Source organism: Parasteatoda tepidariorum, chromosome 2, assembly GCF_982258835.1.
Source record: "Parasteatoda tepidariorum strain Cologne lab strain chromosome 2, Ptep-v5.0, whole genome shotgun sequence".
NCBI lineage: Eukaryota > Metazoa > Arthropoda > Arachnida > Araneae > Theridiidae > Parasteatoda > Parasteatoda tepidariorum.
This window is the reverse complement of record NC_141756.1, coordinates 47455080-47477189: the sequence shown is the minus strand read 5'-3', so window position 1 is coordinate 47477189 and position 22110 is coordinate 47455080. Positions and strand designations below refer to the sequence as shown.

The window sequence follows — 22110 nt, the reverse complement described above, 5'->3', positions numbered from 1 at the left end:
TAATACATGATTAGAAATGCTGAAGAAATCAGACGATTTATTTAATTCCCTTTTAAAGCAGTAAATAGAATTGAATAACGCATGGAGCAATAGAATGTTCTCAATTTTCCCTTAAGCAAATAAATATTTAACTTTTCAAACGGCAGGGAAATTATGTTTTGGGTAATAATACTCTTCGTATTTATACCATTAGCTATTGAACGATAAAACACGTAAAATATACACAATTTATTAAAACACGTTAAAATATTTTGTAAAAATATGTGTCAACATACGAGTAATTCAGACGGTATATTATTCAGTCAGATGGCTAACTCATTTTTTGAACAATACATAGAATAGCCCGTGTAACAATAAATAGACTGCTTTCAAATTTTCCATAAGCTAATGAATATTTAACACAATAAATGACAGAAATGTTATGTTTCGGATAATGATAATCTTTACATCTGTGACCTAAGCTACTGAACGATACTACATATATATTTTAATTTATTAAAACATGTTTAAAGTTTTTGTAATGAATTGCGGTAATAGTCGAAGAATCCAGACGATATATTTAATTCGCTTTTGAATAAAAGGAATTATCTAGGAAAAGTGATTCTTAATTGGACTGGGGAACGAAACAACTGACGTGTAATAATTTATTAGGAAATGTTTCTGTTTGGGCTGAGAGGAGGGTCCTCACTAGCTTATTGATCTCAGAAACAAGAAATGAACAATGTTTATAAGTTTACTTCAAGCCAATAAAAACGTTTCGAATACCATAAAAAATTGTTAATATATTGATCAAAATCAGTTATTAGTTTAGATGTGTCAAACTGAAGGAATTGTTATTTAAATAGCAATGTTTTAAGAAGGGATTATTTACTGTGCGCGTAGACTATCGCGCAACGTCATCCGGGTCAGGGAAGGTGTGACGCGGCAGGCGCTGCTTCTGTTGTGTGTACAGCCGCCATTGCTGAGCGAAAAAGTGGGATTGACAGCAGTACAATAAAGAAGTGTTTCTAGGAGAGTTGTTATTAAATTTTGAAGATTGCCAAGTTTCCGGATATGGATATGTGATCGTGATTAGTGTGTGGTACGCGGTGTGTGATCGCAATGAATTATGCGACAGTGCCTCATGGATAATAATCGCTGAGAATATATATATATTTTTCTTTTTTTCCCCTTGGATAACCCATGGAGGCCAAACAGAGGCTAGGGGGGACAACTGGCAACCGACGCCGCCGTGATCGTGCAGCGCGAATGCAAAAGCGACAACAACGGCAGGCTGCCGATATTAGTGAAAATGAAGAAGAGTCACCCCCTGTTCGACAAAAACGACCACCCACTCGTAAAAAAAGAATTAAGGAACCTATTTTCCAAGAGGATATTGTAGATGGATTTGCCTTCCTCTGTTTCAAGACCTACGAAGATTTAGAGGTGAGTACCACCCCTCTTTCTCCCTACCCCCTCCACATCTACCTATTCTGATCTTTGTTTAAAACATCACTCAAATACATCATATTGTTTCTAGATCTATTATATATATCTTCATTTCTTACAAAATTGTTTATCAATCATTCCATTTGTTATAACAAAAGGATTTAAGCAGGCAGTTCATGGGATGTTTTTTGTTGACCTCTGGACATATCTGATTAGTCTTTGTCGATTAGTTAAATAATCATGTATTTCAGGCGATTTTCCTTTCTGTTCTGCTATATTCTTAGACTGTTAGATTTTATATGTTAGTTTTGTCACATTTATTTGTAAGGCAAATTTTTTTAAAAAATCTTATTATTGTTTGTGATCATCAAAATCAGGAATTTTGAATCGTTTGATATCAAGTATAACATTTTTATTTTTCGCTTAGTTCTTCGTTTGATAATTTAAACAATCAATTATTGAGATATTATTTGGTTGATCTCTCCTGTTTGCCCAGCTGATTTGTAAACTCTAAGAGGTGAACGAATTATTTTCAATCTTATTGTTATTAGCGATGATCAAAATTAGGAATTTCAAATCGTTTGATTACAAATTTTACATGTTCATCTTTCAATTCGTTCTTAGTTAGCATCGATTATTTAATAAAATAGATCAGTGTTCCATTGTATTTTCTTTAAAAATTTTTTTTAAAATGCATGTTTACAAATGCCTTGATATCATCAAATCAGCTAATTAAAATTCCAATTGATTCCGAACATCTTCAGTTTTCCTTTATTTCAATTTTTATTCTCATAAATTCATGACAGAATTTGCAACAAATGTCAACATTATAGATCGATTTTTGTTTATAAACAAACCAAAGTTAGATTGATTGATCAAGTTGATTTGACACCTAACTATTTAAGATATCCATGTTGGTAAACAATGCAGGTTACAGTTGTCAAATTAGATGCGATCTTGTTTATATTTCACTTCATTTCTTAAGTAATAAGTAATTTTATTTAGCTTATTAGTTAATATTATAGACATTTATCTAATAATCAATTTCAAATTTTTTACAATTCTAAAACAATTCTGAATATCAAAGTAATTAATGTAAACTTACTTCCCAAAACGTTATTGTCAAGAAAGATTTATTATTAAGAAAATAGAAAATAGTTTTATATTACTATATTAACAGTATATAATGCAGTTATTTTTTAATATAATATGATTCTACATGCACTTGCTTGGTACTTGTAAAAAATCTGATTATGGATATCTTTTAACAAATGATTATGAATATAGTAAATGAATGTCAACTAATGTGTAAGATGCATATTTATGAATGAAAAAATTGTTATGGCCATTATTTACACAGATTTACTAAGTTAATTTCAAATTAGTTGTTCCATTTTTTAACAGCCATTGTCAGGAGAATTTAAGCGTAATCAAACATAGTTTCATTACAACTTATTGTTCTATAATTTATTACTTGTATTTATTTTCTTCTTACTCGTAAAAAGCTGATTGTCTATTTAATGAAATGATTATAGGTATAGTAAGTGTCAAATACATGTATATTTATGCCATCATTTATAAATTTTCAGTGCAAATTAAAATGAAAGTTCCATTTTTTGAAACGTTTCGGTTTATTAAGTATAGTGTTTTATTGTAACTTTTGGTTGAATATGTTTTTAAAGAAATTCTGTACTTCTGCTGCAGTTAAAATTCAAATACTTTTATTAGGTACTAAGCCTAATCACTGAGTGCATGTGTTCCAAATCTTAGTTTTTCATAAATTTTTTTTCATCATGTTCTTTGTTTTTTTCATTGTTTCTATTTTTTTCCAGTAATTTTTTGATTTCTTGATGGATGTTTATGTTTTATTTGTTTATTCATCTTTCGTAACTTAAGTAAAAATGTCTTGTATTGCTGTGTAAATAAATTGTAATAGTAACTTAAATATTATTTCATATATTTTAGATTGAATGGTTTTAAATTTTCTAAGTTTTAAGTGAAAAATAATTAAAAATGCATAAAGTAATTTTTAAAATCTAGTTTGATTGTATTTAAGTTGTACTCAATTTCCCTTTGAAAGTTTATTCATTGAATTCTTCATTCATAGAATTGTATTGTTTGGTATCATTGTATTGTTTGGTAAATAGCCACAATTTTTATGTAAATTAAATTTAAGTTGGGTGTTATGGAAAATTTTGTGAATGAGTTGATCAAAAAGCTCTGAATTTAGACTTATTAAATAAATAAATTAATCAAACTTTCTGAGCTCACTATAATGACAGATAATAAATCAATCTTTATTTCTTCTATAATAACAAATCACAGTGCAGCAGAGATAAAATGTTTTTCCTTAACATTATCATTAAAAAAATTATTATCAATTGCTAATGATAATTTCCAGATTTTTATTTATAATTTAGATTGATATAAACAAAGCAGACATTTAATGATGAATTCTTGGTTGACTATTCAATTTTTAATTCTTTGAAAGAAGTGTTACTATTGAAATTAATCTAATTATTATGTGCCAGTGCTTTTGCGATTGTTAGAAAATAAGCATCAAAAATAAAGATTGCAGATTATGCTCCAAAAATTATACCTTTTGTATTTTTGGGTTGCTATGCTACAATATAAATTATCAATTATGATTGTGCAATGAGGAAGATTTTGGAAATTAAGGAAATCCTTTAAGTGTAATTTTGAAATACTTTAATAATTTTTTTAAAGTAAAGAATTAATTAAAGATTTAAAAAAAATCTTTTTGAAAAAAAGAAAAACTGTTTTGCTTGTTTTTCTTTTTCTTTTCTTTCTAAGACATTGATTGTTGGAGAGAATAATTTAAGCCAGATGCTCTAACAAAGTTAGAGTAACTATTAACAATCTCATCAACTCTAATTTTGGAAAAGTAAATTGATTAATTATCTGTTTTTTATAATTGAAGAATTTAGCTTTTGAGGTCTGGAAGTTGTTAAGAATGAGTAGAATTTTTCATTTCTTTTCCTTGATTGGCAATAAGGTGAAACAATTTATTACATCCCTATGAATCTGTAGAGTGTTATGAAATCATTGTAGTGTTATATTGTTTAGTGATTAACTCCTCAAAGCAATTTTAAGTTTCTTTGATTTTAGGCTATTAGAATTATATTTAATCTTCAGAGAAAAATATTTTGAATAGTTTTCTATAATATCAAATTCATTTTTTAAAGTGATCTAGTATGTATTATGTATTTATTTTTTTACTTTATTGTTTCAAAGGTTTATATTATAATAAAAATAAATTTAAAGAATTGAAAGAACATTCTGTTTTTAGTAACCAGGCAATTTTGAAAATAGAAATTAAAAGTATAAATTTTACATTCATATTTTCAGTGATTTAGCTAATTTTATAAGTAAACATGCCTTAAGGATAATTTATACACAAAAATATACTATAATAGAAATCTTGTCTTCTAAATTTGTGGATTCGATTTCAATTCATTATTTTTTAGATCCTAAGGAAGCAACTTAAGATATAAAATAAATAATAATTTTATAACAAGCGGAATTTATTTATTTATTTTAAAGAAAAAGCTTTTTAGGAGAAGTGCAAAGTATAATTTAATGAAAAAAAAAATCATTATTTAATTTTTTCTATTCTTTCATTAACTTTTTAAAAAAAATTTTTAGTTTTAATTTCAAGGATCATTACATTAAAGCAAGCTTTAAAAACTTCAGTTTCCCTATTAATACTTAAGTTTTATGAACTGTATTTTATTTAATTTTATTTGAATTATGTCTAGTAATGAAAGTATTTTTTTTAACTATTACAAAGCATATTTAATAAATAACTGCACTTTAGACAAGAGTGTTTGTTTATATAGTTAGTAAAACTCAAAAGCAACCTTGAACATAACTAAAATATTGTTTTATTACTACAAAGGCTAGATAAATCTGTATTAGAAAGTGTTTCCTTATTGTTGTTTTAATCTTTTTTATTTTATTTTATTACTACTTAAATACAAATATTAACAATTATTCTATTCTATTCTATTACGTGTCGTTAGTATTTACTTAGTATTTTTTATTTAATAATGAAATCATAAAAGCAACTATTTAAATTTCTATTAGAGTATATACTTTATATAATTGAAAAAAAAAAATAAGTAATTTCTTCTTATTTTTAAATCCTCAGTTTCACCTGCTTACTAAAGAAAGGTAAAGATTAATACAATCAATTTTTATTCCATAGATTTCCTACCTGTAAAACAATATTACCTTCTTTTTTTTAACAATGACATTCTGAACTTAAGCCATTGATTCATCCACATATTTGTTTGTCTTTGTCTGGAAAAATTTGTTACATTTCCTGTTTGATATGCTGAAAATATAGTCTTAGTTGTTTTATTGCTTCATAGCGCTTGGGTTCATTAGGTTGACACTAAATAACATTTTTGCTAAAGGATTTTTCTCACTATAGTTTGTTCTACTCCATTTTTAGAATTTGTTCTACCTCCCATCCCCACATACACAGCAAAAAAATTAATGATGATTGCATACATAATTATTAAAATGTCTGAAGTTATTTTTTTTATTGTTCGAATTTTTTCTTTAAAAAACAAAAAAGCATCACAATTTTTTTTTGTTGCACTTAATGATTTTTGATTAAAATTCATTTATATAACAATGAGCTTTTTTTTTCAAGAAATACCACCATAGTTGAATTGTGTAAGAAAGTTAATATTTAATATTTCACTAAATGCAATGTGATACTATTTTAAATTTTAATAATAATAATATATATAGCAATGCACATGTGCAATTTTTTAAGGTTTTATTCGTAGCGTTTTTATCCATGGTTAAACCATCAAAACTCATGCATGTTAAAAGCTTGTTAATATTGAACAGGAAATGCATTTAATGCAATACTGAAAAATAACTTGTGATTTCTAAAAATACAATTTTAATTAACATTTTCTATTAAAGCCATTATGATCTTTTTTTTTTACATTTTTATTTTATCTTTTCATTACCATGATGAATTAATTTCACTCTCAACGTTCCTTGTTATTTAATGAATTATATGTCCCCTCGCTCGAATCTCATCTCTGATTTCAATTTTTATTCTCCAGTGTAATACGTCTCTCTAATTACACATTTCCCTTTCGCCTTTTTCAACCTTACTTAGCACATTAGTGTTACTCAAAAGTAAGTGCATCAGAGTTTATTAAAAATCATGAGGTGACTCCATAATAATTGGTATTCGGATGGGCGGAGCTGGCGTCTTTAATGTTATAGCTCGCCAAGCATATGCCAAGATAGCTAACATTTAGCTTCTTTATGTTGTTAGAAGCTGCTGCGGAAAAAATCCTAGTTAACCAGCAACTTATTTTTTTTTTTTTCTTTCAGCAGAGAAAGGATATTGCGATTTGAAAGAGGTCATAGCTATTTAGACGAATTCAGTAGCGTAGCTAGTTAAAAATAAAGAAAATTTTACCGGAAAAAAAACTTAGATATTGTAGTCGAGTAGATAATTCTTATTGTTAGGTTATTGCTGCTGCTTCTCCTTTCTTTTATAGTTAGTTAATCATTTTATCAACATTTTTTCTATCATTTTATTTTTTGCTATTGTAACCTTCTTTTTAAATTTTTTATTAATTAATAGAGCATCATGCTAATGTTTTAATTTGTTTCTGCTGTTAAAAGTGTTGTAAATTGTATTTTTTAAAAATTGTTTTGCTTTTAAATATTAAAAAAAAATAATAACTATCAAATAATTGAAAACAGTAATTATTTCTTATGAAGATTTTTCTGCTTTAATCCACTTCTCAAAGTTACAACCCATTAAAAATTTTCTGCACTGTATTTATCTACATTAACATTTTGTACTTGAATCATTTATTAGCTTTTTATATAATACTTTATATTTTATTACTAATAAAATTTTATCTAATAAACTATTTTACACCTTATTGTTCTAAGTTCTAAATTAAATCAACATCATTTATTGAAGAAGAGTTATTAAAATAGTATTAGTAGCAGTTGAATTGATAATTGTAATCAGGATTAATTTAATATTTAAAACACTTGTAAAAAATTTTTTTTGCTGGACAACCTGGCCTCTTTATTGGTCCTACTTATATGCGTGACATGTTGATCAAAATCTATTTACGACACATTTTTTAACCAAAAATTAAATGTCTTAGACAGTTTTATCACATTATTTTTTTCCTGTCTGCATTACATTGCTGCCAACTTTTATGATTTTTGCTTAAGATTTTTCATAGTAGTAGTAGTAGTTAAAAAAGCAGAGTAAAAGCATTTTAAAGTTATTGACAATTTTGTTTTATATTTTGTCAGGCTTTTACACATACAGGACATTATTTTCAGAGTCCTTATTACATATGATATTTTAAATTTTTGATGTTGTTAAAATTGTGATTGTTACGGTAACTTTCAAACAAATTATTCAAATCCAGAGTAATATATTAAAGCATAAAATTGACAACCACTAAAAATTATCGTTCGTAAAAAATCTTAATAAGTGGCAGGTATATTATTAATTATAACTGATGCTTGGAATTTTAATGATCTGTACATATTTTTGCATATTAAGATTCTTTTTCTCTCTTAAAATATTTTTTAATTTTTTTTTATGGAATATGTTTTTGTAAATTTAGGAAAAAAATTATGTTTCAGATTAAAATTTTTGTTTAACTTCTTGAAGATTTTTTTAAGAATTTATTTGAGCATTTTTTGTGTTTATTAGTACATTTTTTTGTTGTTATTTTTAGAAGTGTAAGAAAATTCGGGCTGTATTCATAACCGTGATATAATTAAAACATCACATGGTTGATTATTTTCTTTATCAGTCACTGGACCTTCGGTATGCGTCGCGACTCGATTTCCACAATATTGTGTTGTCTCCACAGTTTACTCAGGAAAAAGAGAGAGAGAGAGGGGAGAGAAAATATTTCGGATGAGTTGAATGCCTTGAAAATTGCGCATGCGTGGGAGAATCTAGCTTTAGGAGGGGGTCTAAGTGCTTGTCCTGCTGCAATATAAACTGCTTTTTCGAGAAGAAAAATAAGAGATATTGATTCTGGGATTTTATTCTTATTTTCTCCGGCTTTTACAAATCGCAATTCTAAACCATTTGACCGGCTTTTTTTTTTTTCTTAAAAAAAAAAAAAATGGTATGAAGTGTTGATGCGTGAAAGACAGAAAAGAAATAATCAAAGCTTTTCTTTTTAAAAATTTTTAACTGATAACTTTATCTTTTCTTTCTTAATCTATTTTTCTTGCCCGAATTAGTTAGTGTCGTTTTCTTTACCGTAGAGTAATGAAGCAGTTCTAATTAAAAAATTCGATTCGGTCTAATTAGTGAAGTGATTGATATCGTCGTTAACATTTATCTTACATATCGTCAAATAAAATAACAGTAATTCGCTGTTATTTTACAAAACATTCAATTATTAGAGCATTCTAATAATTGATAGAAGTTAGCGGTTATTTGTTATCTGTTTAAACATTTACCTTTTATAACACGCTACTGTATAACTAATTAGCCATGTAAAAGATGATTCTTACGTTTTCTGGTGAACTATGCTGATGATCTTGCCTATAGCCGTATTGGGAAATATTGTAATACAGCCGTATAGAGCATTCTAATAATTGATAGAAGTTAGCGGTTATTTGTTATCTGTTTAAACATTTACCTTTTATAACACGCTACTGTATAACTAATTAGCCATGTAAAAGATGATTCTTACGTTTTCTGGTGAACTATGCTGATGATCTTGCCTATAGCCGTATTGGGAAATATTGTAATACAGCCGTATTCGGGTATCATAAAAAAACTCATCACAAATCACTATTAATATTATAATTTTTTTTAATGGTGAAAAGTCTTAACGGTGAATAATTTTATGAATAGTTTTTAACTGGAAAAAAGGAAACTTTATAAGGTGAATATCAAATTATGTCTAAGTGCATTTAACTGCATATAAAATTTTCATGGCGATTCGGACATTAATTGTTTTACCTGGTAGTAAACGTAATTAGTTTCTCATATAGAAATTGTTCTGCAAGGACTTCGATTGTTCTGTGACGTACGCTGTAGTTTTTAAAAACTTTTTTTGCTTTTAGAGTGTTCTGATCAGTTTTAAAATCAGTTTCCATTAAAATCAGTGACTCTATTAAGTTTTTAGATTTGTATTATACTTAACGGCATGATAACCGCAAGTTCCTAACATCCTAGAACCCTGGAATTTTGAGATATAGTTAGGGAATAACTTTCTTTCTTCCTTTCTTTCGTTTTTTTTTTTTTTTTTTTCTTATTGAAACCCGGAATAATCGTGTGCAACAACGCACAAAATGGCCGAACCTAAAACCAGCCAATGAGGTTCAAAGTAAATAAGCTTATCATCTATTATTATTTCTTGTAAAAATTTCGTTGCAACTTGGTTATAATTTTCTTAGATTTTTTAAAATTTAAATATTAATTTGTATGAAATACTCTTTTTTTTTTTTGGTTACGATTTCTTGTTTCAATTTTTTTCTGAACTATGACCATATTTCAGGTTTCGTAGTTGTCCTGATTTTCCTGATAAGAATATTTTATCCTTATTTATCCCGATTTTTAATATTTTGTCATGATATTCTGATTTTTGTGTGCGCTCAGAATATCCTATTTTTATACTAATGCGTATTTAAAAATAAATAAATAAATAAATTTGTTGAAGAATATATGAGTTTAAACTTATTTAATTTCTTTTTATTTTAATTAATAATGTTAGTAGGAATCTCTAAATTCGACAATTCAATTTAGCAGGGTTCACATACTAATTAAAAAAAATGGTTCGTACATACAGTCGTATTCACAGGATTCAGTGCTTAAACCTTTTGGAAAATTTACTCATTCTATTAAAAAGAAACTCAAGGAATTCAGGAGACATACACTTTTTTAATTATTTTAAGCAAATGCAATAAAAAATCTTGTAGGTTGAACTTTAGTAGCTTCACAATTATCAATTCATCTCTTTCATCTGATTTTAAAACTGATCGATTCCAGTACAGTCATCACATCATGCAATTTTTATTTGATAAATTGAAGGATCATCCACGAAAATTACTGAGTACAAAAATGTTAAGTGACATATTCGCCGTGTTTTCATATCGAGAAATCGTGTTATCATTATTGAAATGCTATTTTATAATTGTTTAAATAAAGAACCGTGACATCAACTGCTAGTTTTATGTATATTTTATTTTGGTATAAAAGAATATTAATTTATAGATGCTAGTTATTTTAATACGACAGTTCTATAAAAATATTCATACATTGATTTGTAGCTATATTAGTTGTTCGGTATTTATAAAATTATACTGCAAGCTGTGTTAAAACTTTCTAAAACAAACTAATTCGAAAGTTACAAAAAATATATTTTATTATTCTTTCACGATAAAATTTGCTTTTAATACATTTAAGCTGAACAAATTATACTTCAAGGGCTATATGTAATTTTGCTCTTCTTAAAAGTTGTCTGGTATATGTGTGTACTTTTTCATTAAATGTATTGATTTTTTCTTTAACCCACTACGAAGCCTACACATATACAAAATGATAATATAATTTTTAGGTTGGTTGAAATCGTTTTAAACAATTAAGCATTCTGTAAAAATTTCGATTCTTAAAAATTTTAATCAACGATAGGTGATAGCTATATGATTGATGTGGATTTATTAATGATCTTTATATCAATGAGTTTTTTTAATTTCCCTTTTTTTCTGCAAAATATTACATACTTGCAGACTTAGATAAATGAAAATTTTTCTGTGAGCATTGATTACTTCTTATAACTAGTTTAACCCTTTCATCGCAACCTCATTTTAGTGAAATTTGTTTTAAAAACACGGATTTTTTTTTAAGAATGTTTAATTTTTATAGATCTGTGTATGGCTTTATACAACAGGAGTTTTGCAAAAAATAAATAAATAAAGTGAAAATCTATAAATATCACGTGCAAAAACATTTTTTAAATAAATAAAAAAATACCCTAAATTTGAGCAAGAAAAAAGTTTATGTAGGAAGCATTTATCCACAGAATGTTATCTACGTTATGACAAAATATTGATACGAGATTTTTTTTAAAATTGTGTGAATATGAATATGAATCTCTATATGTGATTTTTAAATTACGTAATTACGAATCTCGATGTTTCATTTTAAAATAGCGTGGATATGAATTTTGATATTTGATTTCAAAATCGCGTGAATGCCAATCTTGATGTTTGGTTTTAAAATCGCAGGAATACGAATTCCGATGTATGATTTTTAAATCATTATTGCAGTTTTTACGAAACACGATATTTGATGTAATATAAAATTGTGAAATAACTTAACATGATGAGAGATCTTAAATCTCTTAAATGGAAATTATGATGTGTGCTTTTAAATCACTTGAATTGTAATTTTAAATCTCTTTTGCATTAATAGGAAAAACCTTAAAAAGTAATTTTTTTTTTCGCCACTTGAGAATTCAGTAAAGACTAACTTTCTTCGAAGAGGTGGATTCTTTTTTTCTTTTTTAGTAATGGTAAAAAATTTCCGCTAACGGCGTGCTTTAGCTTAGATATAATATGGGTCTGCATACTTGTATTATAAAATCAACATATAATATGGGTCTGCTTACTTGTATTATAAAATCAACATGTTAAACCTTGAAATGAAATTTATTTATTACAAAATGTAATTCTTAAAATATTTTCTGTCAAATAATAAGTTTCGTTGTTCTGGGGAAGTATTATTATATATATAGCAAAAATGTGGTCTGATATTATATTGATTTTTTCTATTAAAGTCAGGAAATCTAAACTAAATTGTGTGGAATTAATTATCGAGGAATTTTCATTCTTAGCAATTGCACGCCTAATAGCCAAACTTTTCTTATTATTAAATTTAAATTGTTACCGTATAAAAATCATTTATTTATTATGGTTATTTTATTTTCTAAAGCAATTTCTCAACACCTTAGTAGTTGAATTATAAAATAATCTCTTTTCCTGGTGAATCAAACCAGTTGTTAAATTCATCTATTAATCATACATGTTATCCATTGTTATCGTGTAATATCCTTATATTCAGTTACTGGATTATAAATTGGGTGGTGCTTGTATTTCGTGCGAAATTTATTAAATCGCGTGGGAAAATAAATTTAAATTATCTTTTTATTTCTATTCTAATTGGATTTTAGTCAACTAATAGGATAACTTTACATTAATTTCTAAATATTTTTAATTAATTTCTCTGATATAATTTTCCCAGGTAGTGAACTTTAAGAAAAGTAATGTTTATCATGGTTTAAATTTGCAACTATGTGCTACTTAGAAAATAAAAAAATAATAAATCTAGATTAATGTGAGCAACTCTTATTGTTACAGATCATTTGTTAAATTTTTTTTGTTTGAATAATCACATGTCGGATTTATTTAAAGGCGACAACTTCCGGAAAGAAAAGCTTCGTCAACTTTTAGCATTAAGGCGTGTTAGGTAATTTGACTTAATTAATTATATTTTCCAATTCTTGCATCATTTGAATAAAATTTGTTTCAAGATCGTTTCCATTATTGTTACGGAATACGGAGGACTGAATAACAATGAGTTTCTCTTTTTTATCTCTCCACAAATAATTTATTCTGATAAATTTTTACAAAATTGTTATTATCTTTCAAATCTGAATTGCAGAACTTATTCATTTGATTAATTTATTATTGTTCGTATGCAAATGAAAGCTCATTTATTGTTTTACTTTAAAAAAAAAAAAATTTTTTTTTGAATTTAAATCCTCTATTGTTATATTGCTCATATTAGTCAACTTGTCGCTTTCGCTTCTGAATATTTTTGATTAGTTGCGAAATTGTGGAATTGTTAATTTTTGATAACATTTTTGTTAATTCCGAGCATTAATGATATTATTTATTTATCGTCCTGTTTATGTACAAAGTGTGTGTTGTTGTTGTTTCGAATTTATTTATTTTTGTGATTCTTTTGAAGAAGCTGATTAATTCGCGTTTTTGTGAAAATCAAGACTGTTTTTTGGAGACTGTGTCGTTGTATAAAGTAACACTTAACGAAAAATATGCATAATAAATAACTATTCTGAGTTAGTAACATTTGTTCATAACTGTTGGGTTAAATTTGGCAATATGAAGAAAGTCATAGCTTTGTGAAAATGAGAAGCGTATTCATCTAACTTTTCAATGTTTGAAAGATTAGATCGCTCTGCATTATTTGGACTGAAAGAATTGAGAATATTTAATTGATTTTAATGATTTCCATCTAAATGGGAAAATCTCTCCCAATCGGCGATTTTTAAATACCTTTAATAACTTCTTAAGTATTTTAAATAGTTCATTTTGACTTCGGTAAGACGTATGGATAGTTTAACATAGCTTTGCTTCGAATTTACGACGCTTAAACGGTGACTTTTTTAATATTTTTTTGCGAAATGTCTTTGAAAAATACCCTTAAACAACTTTCTAGGTAATTGCAAGTGCTTCTCTTAAAAATTAGCTAATATACAGTAGAAAAAGAAGAAAAAAAAAGCAGTCACACTTATTAATAATGGAATTTCACATAGCAACAAGAAGTAAATGATAAAATTTTTTTCTAATTCCGAACTGAAAATAAGTGTGATGTTTATCAAATTTTATTGATCTGTTCTATGTAATAATGATGCCTGCAATGGGACAATATTGTTTAATATTTAATTGTATGCAATTTTAAAAACATTAATTATGTTTTTATTTTTTTTAACTTTTCAATTTGATGCAGATCGTATCTTACCATACACATAAAAAATTAAATTATTGTGCATTTAGTGAAAGCAGGGGTCTGTTTGGAAGAAATTTGAGTCCATTAACGAACCCTTCACAAAATAATTTTATCTTTTAATCGGACCCTTCACAAATTTGTTTATCTTTATTATTGTTTTGTTAATCAATACACCCTTCCCAGGAAGGGGGGGGGGGAAGAAAGACAGGTGTAAACGAACTAAATTTTGTCTTCGGCAGACGCTTCTTCCTTTATTCGTCCGAAATTAATATTCTGCGTTCAGTAGTATAGGCTAAATACCAAATATGTGTATGTTGCATCGCTAATTTCGTCGCTGCAATTGCTGTTTATTTTTTAAAATTTAAGTTTTTTAACTGTAATTTTACAGTGTTGAGCATAATCTTGTATGTCTTTACAATTTAAAAACTCCTTGAAAAAGTTTTTTTGCAATAACGGACCCTATTTGAACAAATTCACAAAAGTGAACCCTGGTTGAAAGAATGTGACTTAACGTTTATTTTATGTTCACAAATTACGAGTAATTTTTTCACAATTTTACAAAAACGGATCTTTCACAAAATGTCTGGACAGACCCCTGGAAAGAATGTTCTTTGACATGCTCTTTAAAATTAAGAAATTTTATCTAACTCAGTTTTATCTTCCTATAAAATTTTTCACTTGTCCTCCCCCTCCCCTCCTTAAAATTCACGCTGTTTAAATAAATTATGCATTAGTGTTTACTTTTAGTGAATTTCGTATTCTTCATGCAAGCTATCAACCTTGCGCAATATTTTTATTAATAAGCATAACATAGTAGCTATTGGAAGCAAAATTTAAAGCGCATATTGTTACTATTTAATAGTACAAAATATAAGAAAGTGATGCCATTTCTGTATAAAAATACGTTATTTTTCCCCCCTCTCTCTTTCTCCTGGTAATACACTCTTTCAGTGAAAACGGCAGCGTAATCAAATATAATTAGCTTTGAAATCTTATGAAGTTCTTTCTTCTTTTTTTTATGCTATCAATAGTCTTAAATTGCTCAATAAATGAATATAATCTTATATGCTTAATTTTTTGTAAGTTTATCATAAGTGCTAACTCCATAATTAATATTGTTTTAAATGTATGTTTGATTTTATGATAAATTGGTCTGATTTTTCTAATTTATAAATATTTATATGTATATTTTTTACACTTATTTAAATCTTTCCCTTGAATTTGTAAATTTTAAGCTCAAAATATGCAATGACCGGATAGTTTAATTATATTTTCGAGGCAATGGCATTTTTTAATCCTGTAAGACTTTCTTTAGGGGTGAATTTAATGCTTTTAAAATGTCACAAATATCCAAATTTCTCAAAATTTTAATGAAAAACAAGTCTTTTATTGCAAAGGCGACTAAAAATATTACTTTGAAAATTATTTAATAATACCAGTTACATTATAGTTTTGTCAAAGCACGTTTAAAGCGTTCTATTCTTCACATATGTTGTATTCTTAACCCTTTATTTCGTCCGAATATTCTGAAGAAATTGTGCTGCCATTTTAATTTATTTGCCTATGCTATTGGATGGATAATTTAGACCGCTGAATCTGTATTTGTTTGCCTAAAATAAATTTATGACCACAGTTAAAAAGAATAACTGGCACTTGGCAGTGGCAGTCAATAAAATAAACAATTGCCTTCCCTAGTAGACACAGTGCAGACGGTAATCTTAATTATTATTCATTTTATGTTTTTTTCCTTCCCTCATCGAAATAAATACACATCCAATCAAGTAATTATTATTATTGTTATATGTTAACAAATGCCATTGAAAACATAGTTAAAAAATAAAATTTGAAGTAATATGATCGATAACATTTTGTTTTTGAATTGCTAGTTTATGTTATAGCGTGACTTGCGACAACGGGGTAAGGAGTGTGGTGAAGTGTTTGAAAAAAAAAAAATGTGACATCATTTATGGACGACCCCTGTACCTTTAAACTCTTATTTTATTGTATTATGATATTCGCTGTGGCACTTACATGTCGAAATACTTTCTCCAAATCAATTGTGTTTATTCTATGATAAATTTTTTTCCATTACGCACCCTTTACTTGCTTTAAAAAAAATGCATTGTAGTATTGTTCCCTCCTGGTTCCGAATTCCATCTCCTATTCTTTTTAACTACTAGGCTATTCTTCGTCTTTTTTTTTTTTTTTTTTGCAACAAGCCATCTCGATGTCTGCTTTATTGATTTTTTTTTTCCCTTTCTCTCTCTCATTCACCTGACGTGATTGGGAAATCTGTCTTCCTACAATAGATTGGAAGCGAGTCTTGCGAGTTCCCATTTCAACTTAGCCACTGACGTTATGTTGAATTACTTCATTTAAACTGTCCTTGACTTGTTTTGCGTGCTGGATGATTTTTTTTTTTGATTGTTATGTTAGAAAGGTTAATTGCCCCGCTGTTATCGCTAATTTAGTCATTGTTAGTTTTCGATTGTGGTATCGGATTTTAATATGGATGCTTGTTTTATGCTTGTGTAAGAAATACGCTCGTGGTATGTAAAAAAATTTGATTTGAAAGTTATTTTAGATTAAAATAAATCGAATTGCATGCACGCTGTTTAACTGCTGTCATTAAGGAAGCAATTGAAACTTATGGGTGTTAAAATCCTGTTAACGTTTGAACACCAATAAAAGTTTTTGTTGACGAAAAATTCATAGAAAAATTCAGAATTATACTGTCATCCAACACAGAGCTCTAGTTAATATTTAAGTGCTTCCCAACCATCTTATCGGCCCTGTCCGGTCAACGTTTGGTAATTTTCCGTGTACCGTTGAAAGGGGAACGACGTTGATTGTTGATTTTTTTTTTTAAGGTTTTGATTTAATTTTAATTTAATTGTATTTAAACATGGCATCAAAACAAAAGACAATATCACGCACGGTATGCATGCGGCTTTGACAGATTTTAATTTTTATCTCAGATTAAGTTTTATCTCAGCTTTCAGTTAACTAATCTTTTACAGGGAGACGCAAAAACCAGAGAGGAATACACAACAGTAAATTGAATGAAAATAATTTAATGTTCTTTGGGTGGCCTGGTGGTTGGGGACCACTGCTCTAGCTAATCTGACAGTGTGCGAAATTTCGATTGACGATAAATTTTCTTAGTCGATAGCATGGTGATGTATTTAAATATAACAATAAGAAAAGGATTCAAACTCTTATCAGGAACGGAGGCAATACATTCTTTTTCTTGTGTCTAGAAACTTGTATTATCACATGGCACAGAAGTGCAAATTTTTTTAGCACTCTTAGTGTAAAGAATAATCTAAATTTCCATTGTAAGATTTCATCCGCACGCGCAAAAACTAAATTGTAATTGTTGCATGCTATTTAATATCTCTGCGTAATATTTATTAGATTGTATTCAAGATTTAGTTTTAGAATCTTGAGTAGGATCTGTTTTCAATTTTTTGATATTACTTTTTTCTATTTTTATGAAGCATTATATTTTCTACGATTTCGATGAAATATGATATCGTTGAATACATTTATTGTTTTTATTTTCTCTATCTTATTTCCTCATTCTTATTTACTTTATCCTAAATTATTTTAATCATAAATTTATCCTATAATTGGATTAAAAATTTTTTTTTCTCTAGTGATTAAAATTGATATATACGATTTAGATGATTTTTGTAGGTACGTTTATTAACTTAACAATTTTTTAATTGTTTCTGACTTATAATTATTATTATTTTTTTTTGTATAAATATAAAAATAGTAATAACTGTCCATAATTTATCCGATTACTTTAAAAGCAAGTGAAAATAAAAACTATAATTGCTAACAAAAAATGTCTAAATAAAGAAATAAATTGTAAAAAAATCGTATTGAAAGTGTATGAGATTAAATGAAATGAGGTGTATTAAAATTACATATACTTTTCCACAATTTCTTCTTTTTCCCCACACACAGTAGTTGTGTTTGGAATTGAATTGAAATTTTTTACTGCCGACTTTTTGCCATGAACTTGATATTTCTTCGTATTAAACATTTCTCTTTCTCACTCTCTTCTTGAATAGCTTTAAAGTATTTAAATACGAGTATTGAATGCGAAGTCTTGCTCTGGCCTTATTAATATTTATATATTTTTTAAAACTCTGTTCGCTTAAAATGGTGCAAAGCTAGACTGTCCACTGAGTTATTTCGAATTAGTTCAGTAATCTCGTCACGTTTCGCTCCTTTTCATTTTTTCATTTCATTTGGCTCATTAATTTTCCGCTAAGGAGTAAAAAAGAAAAATGATTTCTCATCATCGCATTGTGTAATTCTGCAATTTGTCTTTTAAATGTTTTTTTCTTTTAAACAATTCCTTTGATTTACTTGCATTTATTTCTTTTATCTTGTAATAGACATTTGTATTGTAGCATGTTTTAATGAAAATTAGTGAGCTTTTATCGTCTGAAAAAAAGAAGAAAAAAAAATTAGTACGAAAAAATATTAAATGGGAAAAAAGTACTTTTCAATTTGCCTATCCATTTTTACTAAGGGGCATTATACTGAATTACTACTTATGTAATGTGCTTTGTAAAACGCAATGTGCTAACTTTTGTCTTTACTTTTGAGTGCTTTACTTTTTAACAATGATTTTGGATTGTTTTTAAGTAAAAATTGTTATTAATTGTTGATCCGGGATCTTAATGTTATAGTTAATATCAAGACGTATATATATAAAAAAAAAACTACCTATTGGTCATTTTCATCGAAGTAGTTAATCGACATTATTGAATTAAAATATAGTAGATCATATACAATTCGTTAGCTTTCGCCCCCTTTGTTTGAATATCAGTGATAGGTATTTATTTTTCCTAATTTGAGGTAAATTTATTTTACTTTCTGAAATAATGTAACTTTTAATAGTTAGCGTAAAGTTAAATTAATATGGATGTCTTACATATTCGTTTTTTTTTTTTTTTTTTTTTTTTTTTTTACTTCATTCATGAATTACAGTGTTTTTTTACTTGAATTTTTTTTTTTTAGAAATTTTCTGTCGAACATCGTGTTTCTTTAATTATAGTTGTTTAAATTGTACTTAGTATATATATAAAAAAAATTGCATATTAATGTCATAATTTTTGCTGGCTTTCTGCGACATACCTCTTCAGTACTAATATCTTCCTGCAGAAACTTTAATCAATAATAACAAATACACATGTTGCTAATTTAAAGTAACAGTAGCGTCACCTTTAAAAAAAGAAAAAGAAAATTAGGTTTTCGGATAAAATAAAATATTTTTTTAAATCGAATATGTATTATATTTTTTTATTCTAATATTATGGACGTTTTTTTCATATTTTGTTACGAAGATAACATACTAATTATTTCCCTTTTCCCATTTTGTATATCCTAATAACATTAAAAAAAATAATTAAAAAAATCGTGAAATCCATAGCTGCAATTTACCGAAAAAAAAGTTCGACGGCAAAATCACGCGAATCGGACTCTTCAAAAAGAGGTTATTTCTCATTTGTACTAAATGCATGCTTTCATTTTGAGATTTAGTTGTTGTAATAAATAATATCGTAATAAAAATAAAAGTTTTTAAAAACTATGTGGAAATCAATAGTAATTACTGCTTTAAAAATAGAACAAAAAATTTCTGCAGAAAAGAAAATCAATTTTTTTACCTCATTATTCTTTATTTTCATTATTCTCAAATGAGAATAGAAAAATCATAAACATTTTTTTCCACTCCGATGCGCGAGAAAGACATCTTTTGAATATAGTTCTGACGAAAAGAGGAAAAATCTTAGGAAAATTTCTGAAAACCAAAAATTTTTACTTCCCAAAGATAAAATCTTTCTGCAAGAACTTCGTTATCGTTCTGCGACAATTCTCGCTTGAAGTTGTGATTTCAAACAAAGAAAGAGCCATCGGAAAACGAGCATTATTCTGAGTATTTACAGATGTATGGTTTTTAGGAATTAAGAATGGTTTAGAATGCATCACGCTCAAAACCACTGAGGAAAAATATCTAAAATTTCCAACTCCTGATACATAACAATTCACGTCTAGATTTATCGTTCTAATTATTCATATCAGGATTAAATCTTTTAACTTAAAATGCTAAACGTATTTATAAATGCTGTAAAGATTCGTAATAAAAAAAAATTAGAAAGAGGGCAAGTTTCTGTTTCTTCATTTAATTTGTAATCCAATCATGTATGTTATGTAATTTAAGCTAACGAATACCCCTCAAGAAAATTTGTCTTATTTGAGTAAATCTCCCTCGAACCTGCTTTTCTTTTTTGTCTAATTTATTTTTATATTGATTTCGTTACCTTTAGTCCGAATTATCTTTTTGAGTTCGGCTCAGTGAAGCCGATAGCGGACAATTTATATTTAAATCAATTAAGACAATAAGGAATGATAATCCTAGGGTGAGAACATTGATTTAATACTATACAATTTTCGAATTCGGAGTGCTGTCACTACCTTCGAATTATTCAACCATTTTACCTACAGACGAGGAAAGATCGTCTTGGCTCAATTGAATGAGCTTTGAACGAAGGAAAGCGTCAAGGACGTTTAGAATGATTTGCTTGCTTGTGGGCTCCCTCGCGGGCTATGGAAGGCGTAGTCATTGCTAAGCCCTGGTTTCGAACTATTCTTTAGAAGTCCTACATAAACCGCCATTTTTTACTACTTGTGGCGGTAAGGAGAGAAAAAAAAACGCACCTGCGTTTGAATAATATTCGTTATGGACCTGTTCTCTAAGGTAAAGGTTCTTCCATTTCTGTACTTCGTGAGGTGAATAATACCGAAGCGTTGTTTCGTAACGTCGCTTAACGAATAAGTCATGACGACTACCTCAGGAAGGAAAAAAAAAATACTATTGTACTTACGCTTTTTTTTCATATAAAATTTATTTGATTTGGCACGTTAATCTCATCGTATCAATTAAATGTTATTGTGCCGTTTATAGAAATGACCCGTCACACATGCTTTAAAAAGAAAGAACTGATTAGATTGGCGATTTCATTTTAGTATTGTTTAAAACTCCTATGCAAGAGATTTGATACAATTAATTACTTATCTTTATATGTTTGGTTTCCTGTCGATTAGGAAACTTTACGGCAAATATCTGAACTATTTGTGGAAGGTATTTTGTATGAATGACCTTCTATGCCATTAGAAATTTATCTATCTCCACGTTTTGAAAAACCTATTTAAAAAAGAAGTCATAATGCCAGCTCAAGCACAATGTCTGGGGTTTTTAAAAGTGCATGCTATTTTAAGATGCACACATAATGCTAAAAATCGAAACATTTTAAAAATAATTGACATTAAATAATCAAATAAAATCCATTTAATATTTAGTAAAATGAGACAAACGTCGTTATTTTCTTTGGTGTGCAAAAAATGTAGCAAAATAGGTTTAATATTTTCTTACAGGAAATGTGTATTTTAAGAAATTGTAGCAAACTGAAAAAGTATATTTTTCCATGTTGTGCATTTAGTTTGACTAACAAAAAATTAGAGAATAATAAAGTTTGACTAACGAAAAATTAGAGAATAATAAAGTTCTATCCCTCAGTCATCTCACTTTCTTTTCCACTTTTTCTATTTTTTTATTTTATTTTTTACATAAATTCGATGATAAACTTCAACAATGGGTCATTTATTTACTTTTTTTTCTTTCTTTTTTTTAATCGAAGAAACCAAATTTTCTTGCTTCTTCGACATATTTAAGGTATGGTAATAGTAGGTAATAGTAGCATCTTTGAATTGCTCTAAATTCTTTTAATCATTAGCTGATCACAATGCTATGCTTACGTAATATTAAGCACATAGGAAGATGTTTTGCGGGA

The 22110-nt window shown here is 27.5% G+C and overlaps 1 protein-coding gene across 2 annotated transcripts in view; it reads left to right on the top strand.

Annotated features, from left to right (window-relative positions):
- Window positions 1–902: 902 nt before the first annotated feature.
- LOC107449833 (uncharacterized) overlaps window positions 903–22110 on the top strand; it is a 201479-nt gene continuing 180271 nt past the window's right edge. For both annotated transcript variants that reach the window (XM_043042340.3, XM_043042339.3), the window contains exon 1: window positions 903–1425. In XM_043042340.3, the coding sequence (XP_042898274.2) occupies window positions 1183–1425 (243 nt within the window). In that variant the 5' untranslated portion in view covers window positions 903–1182. The remainder of the gene's footprint in view (window positions 1426–22110) is intronic.